This window comes from Nerophis lumbriciformis, linkage group LG34 (genome assembly GCF_033978685.3).
Source record: "Nerophis lumbriciformis linkage group LG34, RoL_Nlum_v2.1, whole genome shotgun sequence".
Taxonomy (NCBI): domain Eukaryota; kingdom Metazoa; phylum Chordata; class Actinopteri; order Syngnathiformes; family Syngnathidae; genus Nerophis; species Nerophis lumbriciformis.
In genome coordinates, this window is record NC_084581.2 from 25,070,177 (window position 1) to 25,091,742 (window position 21,566).

Sequence of the window (21,566 nt, forward strand, 5' to 3'; positions counted from 1 at the left end):
ACGAAATTTCGTTCTTATCTGTGCTGTAAAGTTCAAATTTGAATGACAATAAAAAGGAAGTCTAAGTCCATTCTTTTTAGGACTCTCAGATCACTTTGGTCAGTGTTATCAACCATGAGAGCACATCTGTGCGTTTAAAAAAAAAAGAGAAACCTACTGTTTGTATATTTGCAATTTTGAAATACAGACATAAATCACTCAACAAAACATCTGAGTATAGAAAAATAATGGCCTAAAAGTGACTTTTGTAAAGTGCAGTTGAAGCGCACCTGTGCACAGACGCAATCAGCTCCGTCTCTCTCCTGTCTTGTGTCTTAATCTTGACATCTTTGTCTTTCAACAAACCACTGCAATCGTCAAGATCCTGCTGTAAGCGAGACATGTTCTTCTCCAGATCTTCAGCTTTCTTATGCACCTGTTCCAGCTGAACACAAAATTGAAAATAATAGGGGTGAGACGATTCGATTCAATTGAGTGTAATTGGACAATTAAACTCGCAGTCGAACTGTTGAACATTGAGCCTGTGTGGGAGGGAGACGAGTTGAGTACCCAACGTACAGCAAGTGTGTTGGGAGGATGTTCCAAAATGGGGAAGAAGGAGCCGTCAGACACGGAGCTTGCTGTGCCACCGTGCGCCTCGGGTGGGCGGAAACCTTTCCTTAGCCTTGGTGGGACATGCGTGCCTACTTGCTGCAGGTTCACGTACGAAACCGTTTTACAACATTTTTACTTCCTCTAGAATAGCCAAAGCCAGTATGAACTTGGGCAACACATAATACACTGGGTAAGGTTGTATTTTTGCCTTATTCCTGTGAGAATCCTGTGTGTAACTAAAGCATTTAGGAGTGAGGCTACCCAGGACTAGGACACTGCGATCTCGACAACATCATACTGGAGGTCTGCAACCAGGCTCTGATAGAGAACATCAAGCCCGACATATGGTCCCTGTCAGACATCATCCCGGTTCCCAAATCTGGAGATCTGTCTAAGCCAGACAACTATCGTGGCAACCGCATGATATTAAACCGGATTAGGGATGCCATTGACCCACACCTGAGGGTCAACCAAAATGGCTTCAGCAAGGGAAGGACCTCCATAGGCCAGATCCTGGCCTTAAGGAGAATCATTGAGGAGGTGAAGAAGAACAACTTGACAGCAGTACTGTGTTTCATGGACTTCAAAAAGCCATTTGATTCAATAGACAGAGGCATAATGCTGAGAATCCTCAAGGCTTACGGGGTCCCCCCAAATCTACTCCGGGCCAAAGAGGCCATATACAAGGGCACAAGAGCCAAGGTGGTAACCCCAAATGGCATCAGCGAGGAGTTTGAAATCCTGGCGGGGGTGCAGCAGGGAGACACTCTCACCCCCTTCCTCTTTATCATAGCTCTGGACTACGCGCTCAGGAAAGCCATCAACGGGCGGGAGTAGGAGTTTGGCTTCACAATTACACCAAGAAGGTCTAGAAGAACCCCTGCTACTGCCCTATTATTATCAGGATAATCTGTGCACACGCGGGCCGGACTATTGAAATCATGGCATTAAAACTGAAAAATAAAGACAACTTCAGATTGTTTTCTTTGTCTTACTTTGGCCAAAAGTAAAACAAACACATTCTGAAAATATTACAATAAAAATATAGAAAAAAACACCGGCAGCAGTTAAGTTTAGATCCATGAAGGAAAGAAGAAAGTAAATGAATGTTTATAACTGAATTAAATTTACATATGCATAAAAATGTGTTTTCTTTTGTATTATTTTTTTTAATGAATTAAGTAACGTTTATGACAACCTTTTTCCAAAACACAATATAGAATGTGAGATATAACAGGATAATGCATACATTTATCATTTGTTTTCAAAACGCTTACAAAAAAGTGGGACCCCAAAGACTTACTGTGGGACTCCATTTTTATGACTTGATGGAGTCCCTGGGACCCCATTTTGAAAGTTCCTATAGCGCCAACACTGCATTGGCACATGCAAAGTATTGGTGCGTGCAAAACAGCAGCAGGTGGCTGTGGCCTGTGGGCCGGTTCCAATACTAATAAAATATTATCCCGGGGGCCATAGATAATTTGTTCGGCCCGCGGGCCTTGACTTTGACACATAGGTTATGAGTGACAAAGTGTATTATTAGTATAAAAAATGATGTCTTTTCTCATTACACAAAGCTGACACTAAGTTTTGTCTTTAAATATATAACATCTGTTTTTAGAATTGTTTACATAATAAAAATATATTAAAATGACCCTCGCATACTTCACTTTACATTAACATATATTCCAACTTTTTTGTAGAATAAAATGCTTGTTCCCCCGACTTATTATTTTAAAGGCAAGTATGTTATCCATCAAATTGTACGAAAAAAAGGAAATCAAATGAATAGGGATCTTTTTAAGAACATAATGAGGCGATTATACATTAACTATAGTCACTGTAACAAGCAGCCGTAACTGCGATGTGGCCTTCAATGAAAAAGAGTTTGACACCCCTGCGCTATACAGTGAATCTTCCGAGGTTAATAAAAGAAACCTATAAAATGAATACAGTCGTTCATGAAAGTGAACAAAGCAGAGATCTCATTTGAGATTTTTTCCACCTCAAAAAAGGCTAAATAAATAGACACGGAGAGACTGGAAAGTTCAGTGAGATCCTCGGCTCTGGCACAGCGCAGACAAGACATCAGACTCGACTAAATAGAGGAAGTAAAATAGTTTCTGTATGTGAACCTGTGGAAGGATCATTACCTTTGTCAGAGGAAAATTTCCGTATTTTTCGGTCTATAAGGTGCAATTAAAAACCTTTCATTTTATCAAACATTGATAGTGCGCCTTATAACCCGGTGCGCCTAATGTACGGAATAATTCTGGTTGTGCTTACTGACCTCGAAACAATTTTTTTTGGTACATGGTGTAATGATAAGTGTGACCAGTAGATGGTAGTCACACATAAGAGATACGTGCAGACTGCAATATGACGCCAGTAAACAACACCAAAACTTTAAATGTTCCATGAAAATAAAGAACATTACACACGGCACTCAAAAATCTGTCAAAATGTTTTAGTATGACTTTGAAGCTGCGCCGCTGATGGATTGTCGGCCCTTTACGGCTACCGTAGTCAAAGATACAAGTATTACTATGGTGTGTGTATAAGGACTGCAAAATGGCACCCATCAGCAGACATACAGGTAAAAGCCAGTAAATTAGAATATTTTGAAAAACTTGATTTATTTCAGTAATTGCATTCAAAAAGGTGTAACTTGTACATTATATTTATTCATTGCACACAGACTGATGCATTCAAATGTTTATTTCATTTAATTTTGATGATTTGAAGCAACAAATGAAAATCCAAAATTCCGTGTGTCACAAAATTAGAATATTACTTAAGGCTAATACAAAAAAGGGATTTTTAGAAATGTTGGCCAACTGAAAAGTATGAAAATGAAAAATATGAGCATGTACAATACTCAATACTTGGTTGGAGCTCCTTTTGCCTCAATTACTGCGTTAATGCGGCGTGGCATGGAGTTGATGAGTTTCTGGCACTGCTCAGGTGTTATGAGAGCCCAGGTTGCTCTGATAGTGGCCTTCAACTCTTCTGCGTTTTTGGGTCTGGCATTCTGCATCTTCCTTTTCACAATACCCCACAGATTTTCTATGGGGCTAAGGTCAGGGGAGTTGGCGGGCCAATTTAGAACAGAAATACCATGGTCCGTAAACCAGGCACGGGTAGATTTTGCGCTGTGTGCAGGCGCCAAGTCCTGTTGGAACTTGAAATCTCCATCTCCATAGAGCAGGTCAGCAGCAGGAAGCATGAAGTGCTCTAAAACTTGCTGGTAGACGGCTGCGTTGACCCTGGATCTCAGGAAACAGAGTGGACCGACACCAGCAGATGACATGGCACCCCAAACCATCACTGGTGGTGGAAACTTTACACTAGACTTCAGGCAACGTGGATCCTGTGCCTCTCCTGTCTTCCTCCAGACTCTGGGACCTCGATTTCCAAAGGAAATGCAAAATTTGCATGGTTGGGTGATGGTTTGGGGTGCCATGTCATCTGCTGGTGTCGGTCCACTCTGTTTCCTGAGATCCAGGGTCAACGCAGCCGTCTACCAGCAAGTTTTAGAGCACTTCATGCTTCCTGCTGCTGACCTGCTCTATGGAGATGGAGATTTCAAGTTCCAACAGGACTTGGCGCCTGCACACAGCGCAAAATCTACCCGTGCCTGGTTTACGGACCATGGAATTTCTGTTCTAAATTGGCCCGCCAACTCCCCTGACCTTAGCCCCATAGAAAATCTGTGGGGTATTGTGAAAAGGAAGATGCAGAATGCCAGACCCAAAAACGCTTATAGACCCAAAACTCATATTTTTCATTTTCATACTTTTCAGTTGGCCAACATTTCTAAAAATCCCTTTTTTGTATTAGCCTTAAGTAATATTCTAATTTTGTGACACACGGAATTTTGGATTTTCATTTGTTGCCACTTCAAATCATCAAAATTAAATGAAATAAACATTTGAATGCATCAGTCTGTGTGCAATGAATAAATATAATGTACAAGTTACACCTTTTGAATGCAATTACTGAAATAAATCAAGTTTTTCAAAATATTCTAATTTACTGGCTTTTACCTGTATTATCTGGTGTTTTGTTTCACAATATTATGCAAAACCAACTTTTCTAACCTTCTGGTACCTGCTGATCTGTATTTGAGATCCGCATTAGTCCTGAAAATTTGCGCATGTCCGCCTTTGTAGTCCGTGGCGACACCGTAGTCAATAAGTTTCTTCTTTTTCACTATCTCTGTTCAAGACATTCATCCTCCGCTGTTGCCATTTCTAATATAAAGTAGTGTAAAGTTCTAACTTATATCTCGCTATGGAAGCGCTGAAAACTACCAGTGTAGTGGGTATACATAATTCACCCACGGAACTTTAGTTATTAGAGAGTTCCGGTCGGAACAAATTTTTGCACTCGTGAGCCACGCTGCTCCGTTGTTGATTTAAGTAAAGTCGTAAACAAGACCGCCCACAAAACGGCGCATCCTGAAGTGACTGTCAGAAAGTGACTTGAAGATGATCTGTAAAACATAATCTATGCTACACTTACACCAAAGAATCACCATTACATGTTATGTAGACCACAAGGAATTGTTTCAGATTTAGAAATATCATATTATCATAATATGACCCCTTTAATGCGCCTTATAATTCGGTGCGCTCTATGGTCCAGAAAATACGGTACATTTCAATGGCGAGGCGCCCGCGTGTCCAATTTACCGGCGGGTTCCACCAGTGCCGACAACACTGTGTCTGACATCTTCGCCTCGAGAAGAGCCCTGTGTCCCCCATGTAGAAGCATCCTCCCAACACTATTCCAAAAAATTGTTGTGTACATGCAAACACTTTTTAGCTAGTAAAAGATGTGGGAGGCCACAACACTGCGAGCTGTTGACAGCCAAATCTGTAAACAGTAGAGTTATCTCATACTCTAAAAACTATTTGTCTGCACACAAAAGCCGTATCAATTATCTTTGGCGTCAACCGAAAATTTTTTTTATTTGGACATCATTTCTAATTTGATAGCATGAGCAAGTGCGTCCAAAGTTTTGACTGGTACTGAAATATATTGAAAGTATTGACCTCCTTCATCTGTATTGAATTAATGCATTGAGTTAATGCTCGTGTCATTAGCGTAAAGCACACCACAAAAAAGTGGATACATTGTGCATGAATCATTATTGTGCATTGGTAGTTCTGCTGTCATTGCCTGGTGCGTGTCTACCTGCAGGGACTGGACCTGGACCTCGTCCAGCGTTGGCAGGTCTGCAAGATATTTCTCCAGAGTTTCTATGCGTTGCTGCTTTTCCTGGTTCTGTTCACGCTCCCTCTGACATTTCTTTTTCAAACTGCTGATATAGCGATCCCTTGTTTTTATCTGTGCACAAAAAAAACATTCATTTTTAACATGCAAACTAAACAGAAATGTCCAGCCAATATTCAAACCCATAACCTTCTGCTGCGAGGCAGACATGCTAAACAACTATAGTATGTTGTCGTTTCCACCTGTCGTTTACTATTACTAGAAATACCAGCATTTTTAGGTTAATTCTACCTTTTCTTCCAGTTTCCTGAGGTCTTCTGTATATTTTTGAGTGGCTTGCTTGTAAAGCTCGTTAAGATGGAGCACTTCCAGTTCAGCCACTGCCATTTTTCTGCTAAGATCTTCATGACAGTCCAGTCGCTCAGTTGGCATTTCCTTTACAGATTCCTATTGAATAACCAGGGGTTAAAACAAATACATCAATGCGTGTTTGAATGAATGGTTACAATTACCTTCATCTTCAAAATCTGAGGGTCTTCAAACCACCTCTGACTGTGCAGGACCTGCTGGGCTCTCAGCTCATTTTCTCTAATGCGAGCATGTAGCTGCAGTATCTGCTGATTCTGCCTAAAAGAAAATAATCTTGCATATGTCAAAGGCAAAAAAAAAATCTACATTTCACACAGCACAAGCCTTACTTAATTTACAGTATGTATGTATGGATTGCTTGAATTAGTTTTTATACTGTATGTTTCGCCTAAATAAATAGAGGTGGAATCTTTGGGCACCTCACGATTCGATTATGATTACGATTCAGGAGCTACAAATTTGATTAAAAATTGACTATTGGTGCATCTCCCTTTTCTCTCCTGCTTGCTTCTTTGTCTTGTCTTAACTTTTTTTTTGCCTCTTTTTGCACTGCTCTCCAAATCAACATTGGAACTATTTAACTGGCCTCAACGAAATTGACAAGATCTTGGGTTTAGGGGAACCTGCTTGTCATGACGGAGCGGTTGTTGATGGGCACACGACGGACTTGGGAGAAGAAGGAGTGCCGCGTGCCTGGCGACCCTTCTATTCGGAATTATGGCAACAGGACATCTGCTGATTGGAGTAAGGGTTGCTCTGGTTTGTCGACAAATTGGAAGTTGCTGGCAGTCTTCAAAGTACCCTAAAGCTGCCACAAATGATTGGAGGATGCGGGAAGAACTATGGACACTTTTGTGATTTGGATCACATTAGACTGTCTTCCCCGCAGGTTTGAGGTCCAGTCTTGGACAATTTAGAGTAAAAAGCAAATTTTATTTTCACTCGTATCCAAATCATTCTAACTTGGATTGTTTCCCTGGCTTCGAGACTCTCCCGAAGGACAGTGCAGCGAAGACACAACAAACTCCTTCCTTGTCTCTCATGGACACACACCTGTTGTTGTTGACTTTGGACTAGCGACTGCACGACATCAAGGCCGCTAAACAGAGACACACTGCTGCAGGCTTACACACAAACATCCATCCATCCATCCATCCATCTTCTTCCGCTTATCCGAGGTCGGGTCGCGGGGGCAGCAAACATGCATCCACAAAAATATACGCCACACACATACATAACACCCCCCCCAATCCAACGCCCTCGACGCAAATCCCATAGGGGTGATGAAAGGATGGTCAGCGCCTGAGAGCTGCGGCCCATCACCATGACCCCGCACTCCCTTCCCTCTGTTGCTAGATATCTCGAGATGTATGTTGGAATATGTATACCGGTATGTGCTTTGGGGGACGGCGTGGCGAAGTTGGGAGAGTGGCCGTGCCAGCAATCTGAGGGTTACTGGTTCAATCCCCACCTTCTACCATCCTAGTCACGTCCGTTGTGTCCTTGAGCAAGACACTTCACCCTTGCTCCTGATGGGACTGGTTAGCGCCGTGCATGGCAGCTCCCGCCATCAGTGTGTGAATGTGTGAGTGTATGTGTGTGAATGGGTGAATGTGGAAAATAGTGTCAAAGCGCTTTGAGTTCCTTAAAAAGGTAGTAAAGCGCTATACAAGTACGACCCATTTACCATTTACCATTTGCTATGGAGGTTTTTTCCCACTCCAGACTGGGCCCCCTTAAGAACCCAGTCTAGATTTTATTTTTTACTCATCCTTCCCCAGCGTTTGACCTTTTTCCCCATCTTTTACGGGGCGCCTTGTGGCGACCCATCAGCGTTCCTGTTCTGTAACCCTGTACACTGTTTTTTTGTCTGATCTTGAACGGGTTTGTGCTGAAAACAAAGTTTCGTTGTACTTGTGCAATGACAATAAAGACCTATCCTATCTTTAATTTATGTATTTTGATGCAGTTTTACATTTTTTTTTATCACTTGCAACTTTCAGAAACAGTGCATTTGTAATAAGAAACAGTTAAATTAATTCCCATTACATTTAATAAATTAATAGAAATGTGTGCCCTATAATAAAGGAGCTGGTCGGATCTTTCGGTGAAGTTGCTTGCTGCTGTCAGCCAAATTATAGAACTGTCTGCATTACTTTATTTACAATAAATACATCGATTATCAACGTTCAATTCTTGTTTTTATAATTGTCCATGTCTGAATTGCGATGCATCTGAAAATCAATTATTTACCACTTCTATAAATGAAGGATGCTAAATTACTTATTACAATATGACAATATGAATTACATTTGCTGTGATGGTTTTTCTTTAACATTAGAGCAAAAATAAACATGTTTATACAGTAGAGCCAGGTGGAGACATCTTGAAGTATTTACCTATCTATTTCCAACTCTCTTTGTCTCAGCATTCCCTCTTTAACCTTCACCAGAGTGTTGATAATATGGGATGTCCCCTGCAGCATCTGCAACATAAACAGGTACCATTGCATTCAGAAGTGAGACTCATTATGTCAATGTCAATCTTGATCTTCCAATGTTTTTTTTGTTCTTTTTCTAAAGGTGAAATGATGATAAAACATACATGATTTTTAAAAACAAGAAGTGGACGCCCAAGTTTAAATTTAACTTTTATATTTGTTGAATAAGTACATTACATTTACTATTGTCACAACTTTAAAAAGACCAACTGCTTAGTAGGGGTATCTAAGAATAGTCAATGATTCGGTTCGCGGGAGTCTGATTCGACTATCAACCTTATAAGAGTTTAATATTTTTGGACTGGTCACTCAGTGACCAGTCAGTGTATATATTGAACTACATATAATTACGATTTGTTTATTTCGCTCATAAAAAACACAATGCCATAGATTCGACTGATTGTCAACTATGGGCAAAATCTACCGAATCAAATTAGATTTTGAAAATCCTTGGTTGAAGAAAGCCCTACTGCTTACTACGGTCTTTGCCAAATTATTTTACAAATGGCAACCAGAAGGTAAGAATTGCATTTCTAAACCAGAAAGGCAGCAATAAGAAGATTTGTTTAGACCCATCTCAAGGACACTGTTCCTCTGGTCTTGCCACTTCGCGGACTGCTGCTTTGCAAATGAATCACATTTGGACGCAAGATACTCCATTATTTATCTAATAACATCCAATATTTAATTATTCACTACTGTTTGCTGATACCCATTAGCACAGGCTAGGACAATTATTTTGACTTGAGGGGCCAAATTTAGAGAAAAAAATGTGTCTGGGGGGCGGTATATCTATTTTTAGGAACACTAATACAAAACCTCACAATGTCTGATTGGAAAACTAAAAACGTTAGGACAGACCGCCTTAAACGGAATGGAATTTAAAATATTTTTACTGAATGAGACACCCAAAATGTACATGAAAATAAAGAATGTGTTATTTACAATATTAACTACGAATGATAAAACACCGAATATTGAAAGCAACTTTGTTGTAAAAATTATTAAATCATCAAAATAAACCTACTTTATTTGTCTATTTCCTGATTTCTGTCATCGCTGTTGCAGGTTGGTGCAACTAAATTTGATACATTTGTGAATAGAGGAATCCAATTTTTAATCTATATAAAGATTTATATTAATAGTGAATACAAAATTTGAGAAAGTAGACTACGACCTTATTTCTGCACACAAAATAATAATAAAAACTTATATTTATAAAAGCATTACACCGAGAAAACATAGCAGAAGACAAGAAAGTTCAATTCAATGTGACGCAGCGTAGTATACTTGATCTTACCTGGTCCTGCAACCCTGGTTCAAGTGTTTGTCCTTGCCAAGGTGACAGGCCTTCTCCACCACAGACCTTTGTCCCAGTGCCAGCGAGCTGGCTAAGTTCTCCTCCGTGCTCACTTTTAGAGCTGTACTCCATTTGCTCAGCCAGCCACATCTGTGTGCGGACGGCCGGCTGAATCGGAGAGTCTCTGTCAACCTGGTGACCAAGAGGTGACTCTAATCGCTTTGGTAAATCAAGGCAATTTATTTGACCACCTCCCAAACTGCTCCGTTTAACAGGTGAAGATAGGGTTGACGACTGAGACAGGTCTGTTTCAAACCCAGTAGATTTACTCCCATGTTTGTTCCAGTTACAGGGACCAGCACCAGGCGAGCGCTGTAACAAGCTGTGACACAGTAAGGACGAAGTTAAAGGTAAATAAAGGTCCCCATTTAAACTACGGGGTTCCTTTTTGTAGCCAGACAGCAGACCTCTGTCTAAGGAGCCATGTAAATCGGTGTTGCGTTGGTGAACTGATGTCCGACTGGAGCTCTTTTCAGCCCCACATGACAACTTAGTAAGAGAAGACCACCTTCTAATGGGCTGTTGGTCCTTCATGTCCACACTACCAGGTGCACTAAGGGGAGAACTGGCTGGAGGGAGGACCTGGCAAGACCTACTCAAGTGACCTGAGCTGCTGGATGATGCTGTCCTTTTCAGATTGACATAGGATGTGGTGGAGGGAGATGGCTTGACATGAACGACGGGGATGCTGTTGCCAAACGCATCCTCTTGGCCAGAGATAGACAGTGGGCGCAGAGATGAGGGTGCGGTGCTTGAGCTGGAGTCATCTAAAGAAGGGTATACAGAGGAAAGATACCTTTATTAATACCAAAACGCACAAAACAATCATCAGGCATATACTGTAATTATTATATATAGTATTATATGTACAAGATAAGACGCAATTGAACGTGATGCATAAACGAATATTAAAAGATTGTGATTTTCTTCAGAGATAAAACGAGATTACAGTAATTGATTATACAAATGTCTTAAATGATATGGACTGAGGATATGCATGTCCATCACAGAAACAAACACTGCAAACAATATGAAACATGCTAGACTTACATCTTTCCATTGCTGTTCAACTTCTGCACATAGAATGGAAACTGTGTGCCAGCATATTTGGTTGTTAACAACATGGAATACATTTTCCCAGTTCAGGCCATTGTTTTTAATAAATCTGTCTGGATGGTTTGACACTACATTGTCTGTGGTCGTCCGATTATTTGAATTTTTGTGGGGGTGAGAGCATGGCATCATTGTACAAGGTAGATCAAAAGTGGACCTTGTCCATCTTTACGTTCCCAACTAGGATGTTGATCTTTGTGGTTGTTCGCAACCCGATTTGAGCAGCTTCTGCAATCAAGCTGCCCTTCATCATCTGGAGGCATGGTCGTGCTGGTGCTGGTGGCGCAATATTGTTAGCAAAATCTAAATCAATCAGAACATTTGGTTATTTCTATTAGGTGCCGAACGTTGGGTGCACTACCCATCGCTCAAGACAAAGTCACTCGCGACAAGAAACCAGATCGGAGAATGGATGAAGCCCTCTCAATCAACGTCTATTGTGATTTTAAAGCAGTTGGTAACCCCAGCAATGTAGTGAAGGGGTATACCAGAAGGCAATTCAATGTGCTTTACAGAAAATTACAAGAATTAAGACTAATAATCATTAGAAAAATCCTAATTCATATTATAAACATAAAAAAGAACATCATAAAAACTATTATAATTCAAATTAAAATCAAAAAGTATAGATAAATACTTTCAGTTGTCATATGCACAATTAAATAAGTGTTTTCAGTCTAGGTTTGAACATTGCCAACATCTTCAAATAGACTATTCCTGATTGTGGGAACTTAAAAATGAAACACAGCCTCACCATGTTTGGTTCTGACTCCAGGCACCAGCAGGAGACCACTCCCTGAGGTTCTCAACGCCCTAGATGGGTCATATGTTTCTAACATGTCAGAAATATACTTTGGCACAAGACCATGAAGATACTTGTACACAAGTAGAGCCGTTTTAAAGTATAGTCTCTTAGCAACAGGAAGCCAGTGCAGTGACCTGAGCATTGGACTAATGTGGTCATATTTCCTGGTTCTAGCCAGGACTCGAGAAGCGCCATTTTGAATGTACTACAGCCACTTTACAGCTTGTTGAGTGGGCAGTGAGAAGACAAAGGCATGGATTAGTCTTTCTAAGTCTGATTTAGATATTATTGCTCTAATTTTGATAATGTTTTTCTAGAGGTAAAAAGCTGCAGATGTTATTGACTTAATGTGGCTGTTAAAATTTAAGTCTGAGTCCATTATTACTTCCAGATTTCTAACCTGATTATTATGTTTCAGTCAGAGGGTCTCAAGGCGACTACTAATAGTTTGTCTTCGCTTCTGTGAGCCACAGACAATGATTTCAGTTTTGTTTGAGTTTACCTAAGGAAAATGATTTTGCATCCACACAATGATCTGTTTAATGCAGTGACAAAGTGAATCAACAGGCCGACGTTCACCTGCCGTCAGTGACACGTAGATCTGAGTGCCGCCTGCACAGTTGTGATAGGACACATTGAACATTTAGGGTTTCAAGAATCGAGCCCTGGGGAACCTCACAGGTCATAGCATTCGTTGCAAAGACGCCTATGTGCAATTACTGCTATCATGGCAGAAGCTGCAAAACAACAAAAAAAGAAAAGTTTTGTCTGAGGCGACAAAAAAAAGAAAAATGTAGGCTATAAAGGATAGTAAAGGATCAACAGTGGCCGTCCTTCCACTTGCTGGCGTGAGTTCAAACACGAGGATGGATTTCATATTGATGCTGCCTTGGCTCTGTTCCTGCTTTACTAGTAAGTACCTGTCGTTGCTCAATCCAAAACAATAATGCTAATGTTAGCTGTCGGAAATTTGCAGGGTTGCAATAAATAGCCACCAGTTTGATAGTTCGCAGTTCCACACTGACAAGACCAGCCACACAACTAACTCAAAAGTACTGTATAAAGAAAAAACATTATGATGACTGCAAATTGCAAATATAACGTTTAAGTAAAATACGTAGGTTCCTACTGTGGAAAGATCAGTCATACTGACTCATTGTGGAATTATCGTGTCAGTTTGTAAGTGAAAGTAGTTTGGGAGGATTTATGACGCTATGCGCTGGTCCTCACAGTAAATGTGGTCTTCCATCAGGCAAAACACTAGTGCATTGGTTCACTGGCGCTGCCAAAATCAACCAAAGCTTGTATGGTGCAATACAAAAAATACTGTATTGCTCTCTGCCATTTCGCGTTGTACACCGCGAGTATGTAAAATGTGCTGTCAGTTTCCAAACTGTTTCCTTTCTTGGATGAGATTCGCCCTTACAACTCTGGATGCTGTGGGGTTGTCGTGGTTGACAGGACTCTGCAGCATTGGGTGGACATCAGGGGCGATGCCTCTGGATTGGCAGACTAGGGTGGTGGTTCCTCTATTTAAAAAGAGGAACCGGAGGGTGTGTTCCAAATATCGTGGGATCACACTCCTCAGCCTTCCTGGTGAAGTCTATTCAGGCGTACTGGAGGAGGCTACGTCGGATAATCGAACCTCGGATTCAGGAGGAGCAGTGTGGTTTTTGTACTGGTTGTGGAACCGTGGACCAACTCTACTCTCGGCAGGATCCTTGAGGGTGCATGGGAGTTTACTTAACCAGTCTACATGTGCTTTGTAGATTTGGAGATGGCATTCGACCGTGTCCCTCAGGAAGTCCTGTGGAGAGTGCTCAGAGAGTATAGGGTATCGGACTGCCTGATTGTGGCGGTCCACTCCCTGTATGATCAGTGTCAGAGCTTGGTCCGCATTGCTGGCGGTAAGTCAGACCCGTTTCCAGTGAGGGTTGGACTCCGCCAGGGCTGCCCTTTCTCACCGATTCGGTTTACAACTTTTATCGACAGAATTTCTCGGCGCAGTCATGATGATGTGCGGATGATGTGGTCCTGCTGGCTTAATCTAACCAGGATCTTGAGCTCTCACTGGATCAGTTTGCAGCTGAGTGTGACGCAACTGGGACGAAAATCAGCACTTCCAAGTAAGAGTCCATGGTTCTCGCCCGGAAAAGGGTGAGAAGATCCTGTCTCAAGTGAAGGTGTTCAAGAACCTCCGGTTCTTGTTCACGAATCAGGGAAGAGTGGATTGTGAGGTCGACAGGTGGATGGGTGCAGCATCTGCAGTGATGCGGACCCTGTATCGGTCCGTCGTGGTGAAGATGGAGCTAAGCCGAAAGGCAAAGCTCTCAGTTTACCGGTCGATCTACGTCCTTATCTTTATCTATTGTCATGAGCTTTGGGTTATGACCGAAAGGACAAGATCACGGGTACAAGCGGCCGAAATGAGTTTCCTCAGTCAGGTGGCAGGGCTTTCCCTTAGAGATAGTGTGAGAAGCTCTGTCATTCGGGAGGTGCTCAGGGTAAAGCTGCTGCTCTCCACATCGCGAGGAGTTAGATGAGGTGGTTCGGGCATCTGGTCAGAATGTCCCCCGAATGCCTCCCTGAGGAGGTGTTTAGGGAACATCATACCAGTAAGAGACCACGGGGAAGACCCAGGACACAGTGGAGAGATTATGTCTCTCAGTTGGCCTGAGAATGCCTCGGGATCCCCCAGGTAGAGCTGGATCTTCAAAGTAGCTAGGGAGAGGGAAATCTATGCTTCTCTGCTTAGGCTGCTGCCCCCCACGACCCGATAAGCGGAAGGAGATAGTTGGATAGATGGCACTTCAGCTTAGGTCAACGATGCCGCACCCGTGTCATGACTGGATGTACTTTAGTAATAGGATGCTATATGGATACATCTTTGAGCACACCTGTCTATTACACTGACAGGAATATTTGAAGTATATAAAAGTCTTGAAATACATCTGACTAAAGTGTTTTGGTAAGTAATAAAATCAGGATTAATAGAAAACTAAATTATCTACACATCAAACATTGATGGAGGGAACTCAACAAATAAAAATGTACAGTTCAGGTGACTATTTGTACCTACTTTACCAGCATATACATGGTACAGCTGCACTGGCTGGCCTCCATTATCGTCTTATTCCTACTTCTTTTCGGATATGCTGAAATCTAAATTGTAAATATGTGATGCATATACTGTAATTGTATGCATGTTAAAAATAAACCAATACCAATACCAAGGCTTCTCTATCACTTTGGGTATTGCTAAGGTACTGTATGAAGTGACTAAAGCAGGGGTGGGCAAACTACGGCCCGAGGGCAACATCAGGCCCGTTCGTCCCTTTAATCCAGCCCGCCAAATATTAAAACAGAATTGAGCAAAGATCTGTTTTCGGAATTGTCACAACAAAACTGATACTAGACTTTGACACACTGGCAGAAAAGGGTGATCAACAACACTGCTCCCACTAAAAGATAATGTAAGTGTTTACCCTTTAATACCATTTGTATGTTTCTTTGATGTTCTGATATGATATTGTTAAAAATAGATGTATTATGATTATAATAGCCCATGTTTGAGAAGACTACTCTTAGTTCCAACAGATATGATATGCTTTGAAATGTATCATGTGCTCGCCTGGCTCGTCTGACAAATTTCAAAAGCCAATGTGGCCCCTGAGCCAAAAAGTTTGCCCAACCTTGGACTAAAGAATGTTTCTGTGAAAGCATGCCCCATCATTCAAATTAATTAGATGAAGCAAAATAAATAACTTTACAATTCTGAAAAATTGATATTGTATAAAAAATATTTTACTTTAATTAATTAGTTTGAGGTGCTGATTTTATATTTTAAACACACAAATAAAATGTTAACTTTTGGAATGTTCTCAAACAAATTTTGACCTCAACCATGTTAAAAAAATATGGACTGCACCTAAGGTCTGGTCCCTGAAATCAAGATTACATTTTTTTTCTCTCCATTGAAAAATCAAACAAATAGCTGTGAAATCTGCGTAACTAAATGGTGAGTAAAAATAGACTTCTGAACATGAATCACCCTACCTTCCACGCCATCAGAGCAGTAGGTACCAATACCGGTATCGCCACTGTCTGACACACTGCTGTGTCTGCGCCTAAAGATGCTGGGCTGTTTGCTGTGCCAAGTTGATTCATGGCTGCCAACCCATCCAGGAGATCCTCCGCTATTTGAACCTTGAATAGATGACATAGTTTACAAAGTGTGATATGTAGTGTAATGGAAAACATTTGGGCTGTCAAAAATAACGAGTTAAGTCATATTTATAAATACCAATTATCACATTAATCATATAGATGGGCAGATTAATAACACAATTTATTTGACTGTACATGATCCTCTAAAGGGGCCCAATAATGCAAAACCAACGTTTCCTACCTATTGGTATCTGTTTTTGTGTATTAAGATTCTGCACAAGTCCCGGAAATTTGAAATCAAACCATGGAGGCATGGCGGAGATATTTATAAAACAATCTTGCCTTCCTTCCAACTTCCTCCAAACGAGCTGTTTGGAATTTGCCCAAATTGTAACTTTTTTCCAAACATGTGACGTCAGCGGATACCTCTATATATGGTAGAGATAGCTTTGTGTGAGTCTGCCATTGTAGTCTAACGCTGTAGTCAATAAGCTAATTTTTCTCTATTGTCTTGTTGCGGGGCAGACTGGTTCGTACATGCACATGCATCCTCCACTGTTGCCATTTCTAATATTGTTTTTGTACAGTGTTATTATTGACTACTGTGATATGTTACTTTACCTGACTGTGGTAAAAATAAATATTTTCAGTTTGCAGCATCATTGTTGAGCAGTTCTTGAAAAGGTTACAGGATATTTTTACTTTCTCTTTAGGTCTTTAGGGTGGTTTTCCACCCTATATATTATAGATATATGCTATGGATTTGCAAATATATTTTGTCAACATACAGTAACCATTCATCACATAAACTAAAAAGGTCGGGCGAAAGCCCCAAACATGTGATTTCTTGAAGTAAAATTTTTTTTTTTTTTTTTTTAAATGTGTTTTGTATTTATCACAGTGTCAAAGTGCTTTGAGTGCCTTGAAGGTAGAAAAGCGCTACACAAGTATAACCCATAAATACGATTACTACTACTACTACTGTTCTGGGTTACTCACTCCAATAGTGTCTTATCATTTGAAGTCTGTGTGAGTGAGATGAAAATAAAACTGCATTTTTACAAATGCTTGCTTTATTTTGTTGAACGGGAATATGTTTTGACCGAAGTGTGTCCTTTTGTTATTTTTAAGCAGATCTGTTATAATGCTGATGTTCGCCACTACTTCAACTCAAGGTCTACTTGCATTACCGTGACCAACAACTAATTCAATGAAAAGCACTGCTGTGTACAGAGGCATTTCATTATGGAATACTCTTCATTTAAAAAGTATGACTATTCCCAGTAAAAAAGCATTTAAGAAACATGTAAAATCACTTTTTAGACCTAAGAGTTAATATTTCATGTTATCCAGTTTGAGAACTTTTTTTTTCTTTTTCCCTTTTTCCTTTCTTTTATTGTAACTGGATTTGCGTATATGTTCTGTAACTGAATCTGTGTACTGTTATTTTTTTATTATTTCGAGAATTGTCTTTTTCTTTCTTTTATTGTAACCGGATCTGCGTATGTTCTGTAACTATCTGTGTACTGTTATTTTATTTTATTATTTTGAGAATTTTCTTGTTCTTTTCCTTTTTCCTTACTTTTATTTGTAATTGGATTTGTGTATGTTTTGTAACTGGATCTGTGTATTATTATTTTACTTTGAACTTTTGAAAAGGCACCCCAGGATGACGAGTCTGGCGTTTGTGCGTCGGCTAATGGGGATCCTTAATAAACAATAGTTATTTCCATATGCTTACACACCATTTTACTAACTGTGTCTTTTTTCAAAAGGATTTACACATTTTTCCAAACACCATATTCAATTTTCTTAATCCCTAGATTATTTGCAAAATGACACACTTCGGTGAAAACATATGCCCATTCATCAAAATAAAGCAAGCATTTGTAAAAATGCAGTTTTATTGTCATCTCACTCACACATACTTCAAATGATAAGACACTATTGGAGTGAGTTACCCAGAACAATGATAAATACAAACCCCTATTTTACTATAAGAAATCACATGTTTGGGGCATTTTGCACAACCTTTTTAGCATATGTGATGAATGATTACTGTAACTTGACAAAATATATCGGCAAATCCATAGCAATTGTCATTGTTTACTTTGCATTGTTTACTTTGAAGTGGGCCTATACGTAAAGTTAAAATATCCTGTAATCTTTTCAAGAACTGCTCAACAACGATGCTGCAAACTGCAAATATTTATTTTGACCACAGTCAGGTAAAGTAACATATCACAATAGTCAACAATGACATGCAGTACAAATTAAAATCTGAGACAAATAAAAAGGTTTGAAAAAAAATCTGGCAATATAGATGCGTGTTTCACAATCCTCGTGTGTGTGTAAAGTGTGAAAATGTGTGTATCACAACCGTTATCTGTGTGCCAGATGTGAAGATGTGTGTATCACAATCCTTATATGTGTGTGCAAGAGGGGAAGGTGTGTGTAAAGCATTGTGTGTAATATTTCGCAAAAACTGTGAAGCAGAGTCAATGCCTAATATTAGGAACATCTGCACAGTGGGTTTGTTTACTGTGTGTAGACTTTTGTTAACTGTGTGAAAATGTAAAATTTAGTGTGTAAGCAATTGAAAAAAAATGAAACAATAAACAATTTTGCAAATAATCTAAGAATGAAGAAATTTGACTGTGGTGTTTGGAAGAGTGTGTATATGTTTTGAAAAAAAGTCACACAGTTAGTAAAATGGCGTGTAAACAAATGGAATAAACTGTAATCCAAATTCAAAAATCTGATGGAAAAACGAATTGTTTGACTGAATATGTTTGACTTATCACTTGCTATTTACAGCATTAATACTGAAATAATGAAAATGTCTATCTGGACCACACAAGAAGTGCACTATTAAAAAGCACTGCTCAAGATTGCGGGACGCATGCGATCGCCTCCCATTGTGAAGGAAGGCGTCCATTGCTGGGTTTCCCTTATTTTCCGGATGTTTTCCCTTATAAGGCTATTAGGTGTTATATGTCGATAGATGGATACATTGAGAACTAGATGAACAAATAGTTTCATCAAATGATAGAATGTTCGCGGTCCTGTTGCTAACGCAGTGGCATCACATTAGCAGCCGCAGTTTGGCCTTTAAATAAAAAAAGTGTTTCAGTCCCACAACATTTGTCCCACGCGTCACATTAAAATCGCACATTTAGCAACCGTACAAGAATAAATCTCACCTGTTTTAGAAGACTCGTGTCCATCGTCAGGATCACCTCTGGTCCACATTAAGACGTTTTATGTAACCGCCGGAAAAAAACAGCTTTGTGTCGGAGGGTTAAAAAAACAGTAAACGGGCGGAATGAGGCCACTGCGGGATTTAAACACAGTTACTATGCTATTCGTGGCATTTTAGTGAGGCAGAGAGGCTATAAAACCCATTCTGGAAGTTTCTTGTCTGGAGACATTTTCTAGTAACGGTCTCCTAGCTTCCTCTAAATTACACCGGATGACGTCACCAAACTCCTCCTCCTTCCACCACGCTGTCTTCGACGGTCTTTAAGGTTGGGCGATACTGCATATTCTAGTATCGACCCGATACCAGGTTAATGCAGGCGCAGTATTTACAATACTAACACTGATATTGACATTTCAAGATTGAGAGATTTGTCATTAATTTGATATTTTTGATAAAGAAAAAACAACACAATCAACACACTTGCTTGCGAACGGTTTAACAATATATAAATACAACAATGTTACATGAGCAACAAAAATGCAATTATTGCGTCATTACTTTTCATTTAAAAATGTTTGAGTGAAAAAAATAAAGTGCAAAATAATTAATCAAAAGAAAAAACTTCTACGAGGTCTTGTTTACCAGTACAATTGCAGTTCTAGCCTTGTACACTAGAGGGGGCAAGTGGGCAGCTTTTACAGTTGGTTGCTGAGAGGATGTTGTTTCAGGAATGGGTAACAAGTTGCATTACATTCTCATTTATAACAATTTGAAACAGGAAGTACCGTAGAACAAGGGTGTCAAACTAATTTGAGCTCAGGGGCCACATGGAGGGAAATCTGTGCACACGCTTGCCGGACTATTAAAATCATGGCATTAAAACAAAAAAATAAAGACAACTTCAGATGGTTTTCTTTGTCTCACTTTGGCCAAAAATAGAACCAACACATTCTGAAAATATTACAATAGAAATATAGAAAAAGCTACCGGCAGTGGTAAAGTTTAGATCCATGAAGGAAAGAAGAAATGTCAATAAGAGCATCAAGAAAGGCATGCAGTCAGCAAAACAGAACTGGATTGAGGGAAAGTGCCAAGAAATAGAGAACAGCCCGAATGCCAACAACAACACCAAGAAGGCATATCAAACTGTTAAGGAGCTAACAAGAGCAAAACAAACCAGAGTCTCTGCAATCCAGAGCAAGACCCGTGAATGCCTAGCGGAAGAACAGAAGATCCTAGACAGGTGGACAGAATACTGCTATGAGCTCTACAACCACACGACAAGCGGAGATCCAACAATCCTGACATGTCCTCAATCCACAGAGGATGAAGATACACTCCCCATCCTCCGTGAAGAAGTTGAGGCAGCAATCCGAGCACTGAAAAAAGGAAAAGCAGCCGGAGTGGACAACATCCCAGCGGAGCTCGTACAAGCAGGGGGAGAAGCCGTGATCGACACCATCACCATCCTGTGCAACGAAATCTGACAAAGTGGTGAGTGGCCTACATCATGGACGCAGTCACTTATTATCACACTTCCGAAAAAAGGCAATCTCCAACTGTGCCAAAACTACCGCACCATCAGTCTTATTAGCCATCCAGCAAAGTACTACTGAAAATAATACTAAATAGGTTAAAACCCCAAGCTGAACTGATCATAGCTGAAGAACAGGCTGGATTTAAAGCAGGGCGGAGCACCACAGAACAGATTTTCAACTTGAGAATCATTTGTGAGAGACACCTGCAGCATCAACAACAGCTTTACCATGTGTTTGTAGACTTTAAGAAAGCCTTTGACCGGGTATGGCATGCTGCACTGTGGGATCCTCAGGCCTTACAAAAACCATTCTGCAAGGCACCGTACAAGGTGGCAGGAGACGAGGGAGACAAAAGAAAAGATGGGAAGATAACATCGGAGAATGGACTCACCTGAAACTCACTGAGGCAATGAGAGCTGCTGAGGACAGAGAGGGATGGAGAGAGCTGGTCAACAGATCGTCTGTGGTGTCCCAACGACCCTCCGTTAGGTTAGGAATGAATGTTAATAACTGAACACATTTACATATGCATAAACATTTGTTTTCTTTTGTATTATTTAAAAAAATTAATGAAGTAATGTTTATGACAACCTTTTTCCAAAACACAATATAGAATGTGAGATAGAAAACTTTTCGGTTATCAGAAAGGACAGGAATAAACATGGTGGGTGTGTTTG

At 40.3% G+C, this 21,566-nt stretch overlaps 2 protein-coding genes across 5 annotated transcripts in view; one reads left to right on the forward strand and one right to left on the reverse strand.

Annotated features, from left to right (window-relative positions):
- The window catches only part of cep85l (centrosomal protein 85, like), a 43,351-nt gene that overhangs the window by 12,924 nt on the left and 8,861 nt on the right, over window positions 1–21,566 (reverse strand). For 2 of the 4 annotated variants that reach the window (XM_061928145.2, XM_061928142.2), the window contains exons 2-8: window positions 16,039–16,188; window positions 10,005–10,831; window positions 8,604–8,689; window positions 6,348–6,462; window positions 6,127–6,282; window positions 5,797–5,949; window positions 270–424 (exon numbers count right to left, since the gene is read on the reverse strand). In XM_061928145.2, coding sequence (XP_061784129.2) covers window positions 270–424; window positions 5,797–5,949; window positions 6,127–6,282; window positions 6,348–6,462; window positions 8,604–8,689; window positions 10,005–10,831; window positions 16,039–16,188 — 1,642 coding nt within the window. Of the gene's footprint in view, window positions 1–269; window positions 425–5,796; window positions 5,950–6,126; window positions 6,283–6,347; window positions 6,463–8,603; window positions 8,690–10,004; window positions 10,832–11,931; window positions 12,143–16,038; window positions 16,189–19,352; window positions 19,631–21,566 lie in introns of those variants that run through there. The other 2 variants (XM_061928143.2, XM_061928144.2) reach the window with 2 other exon arrangements.
- The window catches only part of LOC133575421 (gap junction Cx32.2 protein-like), a 49,625-nt gene continuing 48,792 nt past the window's right edge, over window positions 20,734–21,566 (forward strand). Inside the window, exon 1 of the mRNA XM_061928147.2 lies at window positions 20,734–20,845. The gene's annotated coding sequence lies outside the window, so the exon portion shown is untranslated. The remainder of the gene's footprint in view (window positions 20,846–21,566) is intronic.